The 9376-nt window shown below is 49.6% G+C and overlaps 1 protein-coding gene across 1 annotated transcript in view; it reads right to left on the bottom strand.

The window, feature by feature from the left end:
* The window catches only part of LOC107111298 (extracellular serine/threonine protein kinase FAM20C-like), a gene marked incomplete at its 5' end in the record, with an annotated part of 90125 nt that extends 86528 nt beyond the window's left edge, over positions 1-3597 (bottom strand). Inside the window, one exon of the mRNA XM_015412256.1 lies at positions 3515-3597. Within this exon, the coding sequence (XP_015267742.1) occupies positions 3515-3597 (83 nt within the window). The remainder of the gene's footprint in view (positions 1-3514) is intronic.
* Between the last annotated feature and the right edge of the window lie 5779 nt (positions 3598-9376).

Below are 9376 nucleotides of genomic sequence, written 5' to 3'. Positions count from 1 at the left end.
AGACACCCTTGTGAGGTGGGTGGGGCTGAGAGAGCTCTTGACAGAAACGGCTCTTTTCCAAGAACAGCTCTTATCAGAGCTACGGCTTGCGCAAGGTCATCCAGCCAGGTGCAAGTGGAGGAGTGGGGAATCAAACCCGGTTCTCCCAGATTAGAGTCCGCGCACTTAACCACTACACCAAACTGGCTCCAGGGTCTCAGGCAGCCTACTGCCTGGTCCTTTTAATTGGAGTTGCAGGGGATTGAACCTGGGACCTTCTGCATGCCAAGCAGAGGCTCTACCAATGAGCCACAGCCATTCTTTAAAGCTCTCCAGGGTCTCAGGTAGAGGTCTTTCTCCCATCACCTACTGCCTTGTCCTATTAACTGGAGATGCCCGGGATTGAACCTGGGGCCCTCTGCATGCCAAGATGCGGTTCTACAGCTGTCACAGCCCCTCTTTACAGCTCTCCTGGGTCTCAAGTGGAGGTCTTTCCCATCACCTACTACCTGGTCCTTTTAAGTGGAGATATCGGGCATTGAACCTGGGACCTTCTGCATGCCAAGCAGAGGCTCTACCACTGAGCCACAGCCCCTCTTTGCAGCTCTCCAGGGTCTCAGGCGGAGGTCTTTCCCATAACCTACTGCCTGGTCCTTTTAACTGGAGTTGCGGGGGATTGAACCTGGGACCTTCTGTATGCCAAGTAGGGGCTCGACCACTGAGCCACAGCCCCTCTTTACAGCTCTCCAGGGTCTCAGGCAGAGGTCTTTCCCATCACCTACTGCCTGGTCCTTTTAAGTGGAGATAACAGGTATTGAACCTGAGGCATTCTGCATGCCAAGCAGATGCTCTACCACTGAGCCATGGGGTCCAATTCTTTGAGCCCAAAAAGAAGGTGCCCTCATCCATTATTTCCAATTGAGGGAAGGCATTTAAAAAGAACGTAGCCCCTTTAAATGCAATGGCCAGAAGTCGCTTTGGAGTTCAATTGCGCATCTTCCTTCCCCTCTCCTGGAACCTCCTGTTAAGTCCCCCACCTGCTTGTCGACCTCACCTGGCAACCCTATCATCTGGAGGGCCAATCACAGGGCATACAGGCCAAGGCCTTCCCCTGATGTTGCCTCCTGGCTCTGGGACTCAGAGGCTGACTGCCTCTGAATGTGGAGGTTCCCCTCAGTCACCATGCCTAGTAGCAGTTGATAGACTTATCCTCCACGAATCTATCATCATAATTGTGGTGCCACCACCAGTGAGGCCTGCTTAGGAGACTAGGAATTTGCTTTCTTCAGTGGAAAGGTCCCAAACGAACAAGTTTGCCCTACAAGCCCCAATTCACACTGCCGAGAGGACGGATTCCTTGCATGAACAGGGGCATCCACAAGGAGAGGAAAACCAGCCTTAATCCCACAGAGCCTCCGATGCGGGGGTGCTTAATTCCACCAACCGTCTTCCAGTTACGAGATTAGTTAAACCCGAGCTGTTCTTCCGCAGCTGCTCTGCTGCTCTCCAGGCCTGGTGTACGACAAGCACAGCACTTCTCTGCTTAAAAAAAAACTGGGCCAATTCTCTTGGCCAAGAGCAAGTCCTTGGCCCTCGTTGACACGGAATGAGGCTCAGTGCTTCGTCAGCTGGGATGGCTCAAACGGGCAGCCCTCCCCTGGCAGTTAAGAGGGCTGGAATGGAATTTGCTCTCTCTGCCTCTCTGCCTGCTGCATTTCCCAAACAACCTGCCGCTGATGGAGCAACCGTTTTTCAGATCTGCCATTTGCTCTCTGCTTGACAGAGGTCATGAGGACAACGCTCAGTCTCTTGACTGCGGCTGAGCATGCCTGCGAACGAGGCATTTATATACCTACCTACTCTGCTTGTATCGAGGACTGCCAACCTCAGGTTGGGAAATTCCTGGAGATTTGGGGGGGGTGGAGCCTGGGGAGGACAGGGTTTCAGGAGGGGAGGGACCACAGGAGGGTATAACGCCACAGACCCCACCCTCCAAAGCAGCCATTATCATCATGATGATATTTATGAATCACTCAACCCCTGCCACAGCAGGGCTCTGGGCGATGTACAAAAACCACAGAGCAAAACAAGATAACATGAGTGAAAACATTAATGAACATTTGAAACAGTCAGATGGCGAATAATTAACCAATCCCAGTTCCAACTGCCGGTTACTTCGTGGACGGGGGGTGGGGTGGGGGAGGGCAAGGTAGATGTAAATAGCAGAGAACAGAGAAGGGTGCTGGCCAAGGTGGAACCATCACTGCCTCAACCAAAAGCCTGGCGGGACATCTCTGCCTTGCAGGCCCTGTGGAATTGGCAGAGAGTTCCACTGGGAGACAGGAAGTGACGCTGGGCATTTTGGGGCCTACTTCTGATTTCAGGCCTACTTTGGGGGTGACACTCCGGTTTTTGGGCAAAACTCTATAGTAAATTGGGCTTCAAACCGGAGAGTTTTGCACAAAAACCAGAGTGTCACACTTAGGATTGCCACTCTTTGTTTTCCCCTCAAATGGCATGGCTCCGCCCCCAGTGTGCGACGTCACTTCCGGGTGACGCGCACGCGGGGGTGGGGTTTCCCCCAGGCCCGATTTTCATCCCATCGAAAATCGGGCCGTCAAAGCGGGGGATTCCCCGCCCCCCGGCCCGATTTGGGAACCCTAGTCACACTTGACCAGAAGTAGGCCCAAAACCGGAAGTAGGCCCAAAAAGGTCAGTTGGGAACGGGATTCCCCCCACCCCCCGCCAGCTAGCTGGCCCACGGCAGGCAACAGCCTGGGGAACCGAGGATTCCCCTGCTCCTACCGGGGGGGGGGGGCTGGCAACCCTACCCATCCAACTACTAACCAGGGCCAACCCCATTTAGCTACCAAGGTCTGATGAAATCAGGCTAGCCTGAGCGTATCCAGGTCAGTGCAGAGACATACAGAGGTGGTTCGCCATTGCCTACCATTGCGCAGCAACCCTGAACTTCCTTGGTGGTCTCCCATCCAAGTACGACCCAGGGCCCACCCTGCTTCGCTTCGGAGATCTGATGACACCGGGCTGGCCTCAGCCATCCAGGTCAGGGAGACCCAAGCATAGAGGGCTTTAAAAGGGGACTTGGGTTTACTCAGGAGCAGTCCCTCCGTGGCTAATGCACATGATGACCAAAGGGAACCTCCGCCTCCAGAGGGAGTCAACCTCTCATTACCAGTCATAGGAGGCGACATGAAGGGAAGGCTTTGCCTTTTGTTTTCATTGGCCTTCCAGGCCATCTGTTCGGCCACTGTGTGAAACAGAACGCTTGACCAGATGGACCACCAGTCCGATCCAGTGGCGCTCCTCCAATGTTCTTATGTCAACTGAGCTCCTTTAAGTACACCCAAACTGGTGTCCTAAATCGAGGCCAGGGAATGAATCAGGGACCTTCCCCATGTAAGACATGAGCTGGCTCTACCTAATCCGCCACAGATAAAAAAATTTTACACCCAATAATAGCCCGTACCTTGACTTTCAAATTCACCTTAGCAGTTCACTATGTCAGCTAGCTTACCACATATCATTCTTTTCCTTTCTAAGAATCCTTTGTGCAAACGGTCAAAGAAGTCCCCGTCTTCCCAGAAGCTAACAAAAGGCCTAGAAGCCAAGGAGAGGGAATTAAGTTCAGCCTAAAACGCCACGTTAACTTTTACATGTATTTCAATTTTCTTGCCTTTAACCGATGCTATTAGATACACATCCTTTTTAATTACTTCCATTGGAGCTTAACTGCCAGTAGTCACGCGCCTGTAATCTGTCCCCCCACACACAAACCTTTTATCTCTCCCCCCCCCCTTTCGCACGACAAAAAACGTTATGCAAATCTGGCCAGTTTAATTACTCTTTTGCCAGAGCAAAACAATCCCTCCAGCTTTCGCTGTTTTGTTGACCCTAGATTTCTCGTGCATTACCAACCCGTCCCACAGGAACAAATAAATAATTAGAAATTAAAGGGCATTAAGCAATTTTGCACTGAAGAGCAGAAAAGGGCGGTTTTCACATATTAGATTAAGCTGATGGTGCTGAGTTGGTCCGATTTTTTCAGGGGCGTTTAAGGGGAGCGAGGCCGATGGTGACTTCTCGTTCGATTTACGAAGTTAGGGAAAGCGCCATGTAAGAATATGGCACAGAAATGCAAGCAAGGTCCAAGACTCATTGTTGGTAACTCTCCTGTGCATTACGTGGAGACTCCGCAAACATACCGGGTGCCTTAAGATTACGTTTACCAGGCTCTCAGTTATAGTGGGACATCTCCCCCCCCACCCCCACTAATGCCTGCTGCCATTCAGCTGGGGGGGCAGGAGGAAGCCAGCTGGAGAAATGGGGAGGAGGTTCAGCTGTTGTCTCTGATGCAATGACACAACTTCTGGCATGACCTGGAAGCAATGTCATTTTGCCGGGGGAGGGGGATGCTTTAGCACTCGCCTCAAACTCTATCGTTTCCATAATTTTTTGAGCCAGTTGCCCCCCAGCATGATTACATCACTTGCTGGTAACAACGGAAGTTGTATCATCGTGTTGGGGATGACAACTGCTCTCCCATAAGTTCCCATCTTTCCCACTGCTTGCCAGTTTTTGTAAGTTCCCGCCTCCCCCATCTCCTGTTGTTTGCTGGGCAACCCTAATTTGGATGTCCTGTCAAGCAGACATAAAGCTGGAATGTGTATGCGTTTGTGTCAGGGTTGCCCGTGTTCATCCTTCCTCCTCCCTCCCTTCTCACACAGGGTGTAATGAAGGAATCCTGCTTTAAGACTTCAATTACCCACTTCTGAAAGGAACATTTGTTGACTGCACAATTGTGCAAGGTTGTACGTGTGCAGCATACGTGGCTAGAATGCATATGCACATTTTCCTTGCAACATCAGCACCGTTATCATTTATTCGTTTACGGCAACTTTAGCGCACCTTTTTCCTTTAAAAAAAGGAGTCAAGGTAAGTTGCTGTTTTCAAAATTCTAATTAAAGCTGGCACGTAAACACAGAAGAACACACTTTGGGGCAAACAGAAAACCTTTAATTCCTGGGAGTCCCATTTAAATAATTCAGTTTTGTACTACCATCAAAATGCCGACCATGAGGGGCCTTCCTGGCCTTCACTGTAACCCAACTTTATTTATTTGTTTGTTTGCTCAATTTCTATCCCGCCCTTCCGCCGAAGCGACTCAGGGCATCTTTTTTAGGAGAAAAGAGGGGTTGGGAAGACTGCAGTCCATAAACATGCCGCAAATTAAGTCCAAAATATAGAAGAATGTCACTCTAATGCTCGCTAGAATTAGATAGACATCTCCCTGCAAGTGCTTGATATGGGTTTTGTCTCTAGTTTAGTGACAGAGATGAATTGTGGAACTGGGGAGTTCTGTATTCAGGATGCCAACCTCCAGACAGGGCCTGGAAGTCTCCTGATTTACAACTGAACTTCACATTACAGAGATTTCTTCTGAGAAAAATGGCTGCTTTGCAGGGTGGACTCTGCGGCATTATGCCCTGCTGAGGTCCCTCCCCTCCCCAGCTACACCCCCAAATCTCCAGGAATTTGTGAACCCAGATTTGGAAACCCTAAAACTCCCCCAGTTCAAAACAAAGCCCACCCTGCTAAAACCAAGCCTAAACAAAGTTCAGGCCCAGCTCCTACCGAGTTTGTCGCTGTTCCTACCAGTCAGTCATCCCTGTCAGTTCCCCCCTTCCCAAGCACAATTACCCTTTTGAAGGGACAGGAAACAGTGGTAAGGAGGGCTCACTAGAGAAAAATAAGAAGACTCACAGGTTTCATTCATACGACTCTTCAGCATCACATCCCATCACGAGGATGAGTTAACTACTGTGATGCAGCAGCAAAAAGGGCAAATGCAATCTTAGGGTATATCAGTAGACACATAGTGTCCTAGGACATGAGATGTGATAATACCACTGTATACTGCACTGTTCACACCCCATTTGGAGTACTAGGCCTTCTTATTGGAAGGACATGGAAACTTTAGAACAGGGCAAAGGAGAGCGACGAGGATGATTAGGGGTTTGGAGATTAAGCCTTACAAAGAACAGCTGCGGGAACTGGGAACGTTCAGTCTGGAGAAGAGGAGGTTGAGGGGGAATATGATTATTCTTTTCAAGTATCTGAAGGGCTGTCATTTAGAGGAGAGCAGGGAGCTGTTTCCATTGGTACTGAAGGACAGGACTCATACTCATGGATTTAAATTACAGTTGTGGCAATACTGGCAGGATATAGGGCTGTCAGCCCCCCCCCCCATAGAGGTGGCGGTCCCCCACTGGTCCCCCACTGCCAGCCCCCCCAGTTACTGGCTGGCAGGAGGACTTACCAGGGGAGAGAAGGAAGCCCAGGCTATGACGCCAGCGACATGGTGACGTCACTTCCAGTATGCACTGGAAGAGAATTCATCACGTCAGGGACATCCAGACAACACTTTGGTATTTGGAAAAAACTTGATGGCAGAAGCCATGTTTACCATAGAGTTTTTGCTCAAATGTCAGAACACTGCCACGATGGCGCAACATGATGACATCACTTCCAGGTAACCTCAACTGGTTATGGGCCCAGCAGTGACATAGCCACGTCACCAGCGACGTCGCCTGGGCCTCCCTTCCGCTCCTGGTAAGTCCCCTCATCTTTCCGCAAAATAAAAACTTTTTTAACAATAAAGGCAGTCCAGTGGTGGAACTGACGGCCTCGGGATGTGGTGGGTTCTCTCTCTTTGGAGGTGTTAATACGAGGTTGGATGATTATTTGTCAGGGTTGCCTTAGGTCAGGGGTGTCGAACTCATTTGTTATGAGGGCCGGATCTGACATAAATGAGACCTTGTTGGGCTGGGGCCACGTGTGTCATAAAATGAATTGCCAAGTAGTGGAGATATAAACTTTATAAAGAACACAAACACAAAGGGTATTTTTTTTACTTAAAATAAAAACATGCTTAAAACATTAGCACTCATGCAATATTTTGTTTATTTAACAGTGTCTAATAACTGACACCTCTTGCTCTGAATTCTTGCATCAAAATGTCTGTGCTGTTGCAGTCTTGAGTATGCTGTTCAGGTGTGTATCTGTAAGCTGCAAACCTACGATGACGCAGCAGCAGCAAAACTGGAAGAAGAAGCAGAAGACAGGCAGTTCCACTGCAGGCCCGATAGAAGCCCTCCGAGGGCTTGGTCTGGCCCCTGGGCTGCATGTTTGACACCCCTGCTTTAGGACATCCTGTGTAAGTCGAGGGGTTAGGCCTCTTCCAACATTTTCGTTCTATGCCGGGGTCATTTTGTAGAAAAAGAGGTGCAGGAGCTCATTAGCATAACTCATTAGCATAACTTATTTGCATATGCCACACACCCTGACATCACTGGAAGTGTGTCAGAAGGCAACACCCACCGCTCAGGCTCCACTGGACTGTTTTGGATTGCTAGCTATTGGGGGGGGGGAAGGAACGTGCAGATCTGTCCTCGCAGAGGAGGGAGAGCCTGTACCTGAATAAAACTTGGTCTTAAAGCTGCCACTGGACTGTTTTGGACCGGGGGGAGCTCTGCAACTTACCTGGCTGCTTCTTGCTGTGACTGAGGGCTGCTGGGAGCAGGGGGTGGGGCTTGTTGCATGTGCCCACCCCCTGGGCTCTTTACTGCCAGAGCTCCGCTCCTGTGCGCTCCTGCAGGAAATGACCCCTGGTTCTATGACATCTATGACAACAGGGTGCATTACCTGGGGGCTGTCATTTCCTGTGCTCCCTGATTCAGTGATGAAAGTCAGGAGGCCTCAATAAAAATTAAGTTCTGTATAACCTAGCACAAAATTATACTCCTCAGTGAGCCCAGAAGTATCCTGAATTTGGGGATGGGGCCAAGGAGTTCTTCCCCTTCTCCTTCCTCTTCCCCCTTTGAAAAATAAGTTTGCTGGGGAGAGAAAAGAAAAAGCAAGGAGCACTGGAGGTAAACTCCCCAGGACTGGGTAAGTCCCAGCTTCCTTGGAAAAAGTGGATCCATGATGAACTGAGCCTGACCTTCACTGAAGGAAGGGCAGGCAAGAACTCCAATCTGACTCAATGCCACAGCCAGGAGAGCACGCCTCTTCATGTTCAAGCCCAGGAGAGCACAAACTGCATGGCTAACTGAAGCATCGAAGCCGCACCCTGGCCACCAGGGTTGCCAACCTTCAGGTGATACCTGGAGATCCGGAATTACAAAAGATCTCCATACTACTGGTATTAGTTTCCTGGAGGAAACGGCTGCTTTGGAGGGTGGACTTCATGGCATTTATATAGTCCCTCCCCTCCCCAAAAACCATTCTGCCCAGGCTCCATCCCCAAATCTCCATGAATTTCCCAACCCAGAACTGGCAACCAAACTGGCCACTCGTGACCTGTTGCGTTTGGCTTGCCACAAACCACAAGTCCAGCTTCCTCCTGAGATATCAGACAAGTTACGGTCAGCTGAGTAACCCACTGCTGTGACTCAGATGCTGGTGCAGGACAGAGTTGTCTGGAGGCGGCAGAGGTGGACGAACGGGCAATTTTGTTTGATTAAGTGCTTTGCTTTGAATCGATAAGACTGTGCAACCTTGACCCTTCCTTGTGCAGCAACACTTGCAGAATCATCTACCCAACATCCAGATGGGGGCGGGGGAATCACTGCTTTAGCAGCCTCCAGGGGAATTTAAAAAGGACAAAAAATGAAACCGGAACCCTGAATAAACTCCACCACTTTAACTTTGGATATGCACTGCAAAAACTGCTCTGTCGGCTCGCTGGAGAAAAAACGAAGAGGAAAAAAAAATCACAACTGGCATGACAGCATTACATCAGGCCAGTCTAGGAATTAACACAAACTCTACGGGTTTACCATAGAGCTTCCAGTGATTCCTAGAGAGGCATGACATCACTCCCAGCTTTTCCCTGTAATGCCCTAGTGCAGATGGTGCCCCCCCCATGTCTCTGGCCCCCTCAGACTGCTGCTGCTGCTGCCTGGCAACTGGATATGAGATCCAATTAAGACTCAACTCCTTGGAGCCCTCTGCTTAGTGGCTGGCCAATGAAACGGCAGCTTGTTAAATGTTGCTATTTTATTTCTACATAACAAAAAGGTATATTCTCTCTAATTTATGCAAGAAAGTAATCCTCCAACAAAAGGAGCCCACAAATAGGATTGGGAAATCTATTCCGTGGGACCTGATACCGTTTTTTAGCTAATTAATCCCCTTGCATTAGAGCCTGTGCTATTTGAGTAAAGGATTTTAAAACTAGGGAAACTTCGAAAGCTGGCATGCAGTAATGGTTGTCAGAGTGGGGAGGTACAGGCTCCATTCCCCAGTCAGCCATGAAGCTCTCACAACCTAATCTACTTTACAGGGCTATTGTGAAGGCAATGTTGGGGAAGAGACA

This window comes from Gekko japonicus, unplaced genomic scaffold (genome assembly GCF_001447785.1).
Source record: "Gekko japonicus isolate JY-2015 unplaced genomic scaffold, Gekko_japonicus_V1.1 scaffold2951, whole genome shotgun sequence".
NCBI lineage: Eukaryota > Metazoa > Chordata > Lepidosauria > Squamata > Gekkonidae > Gekko > Gekko japonicus.
The sequence above is the reverse complement of the archived record's forward strand: the minus strand, read 5'-3'. Positions and strand labels throughout refer to the sequence as shown.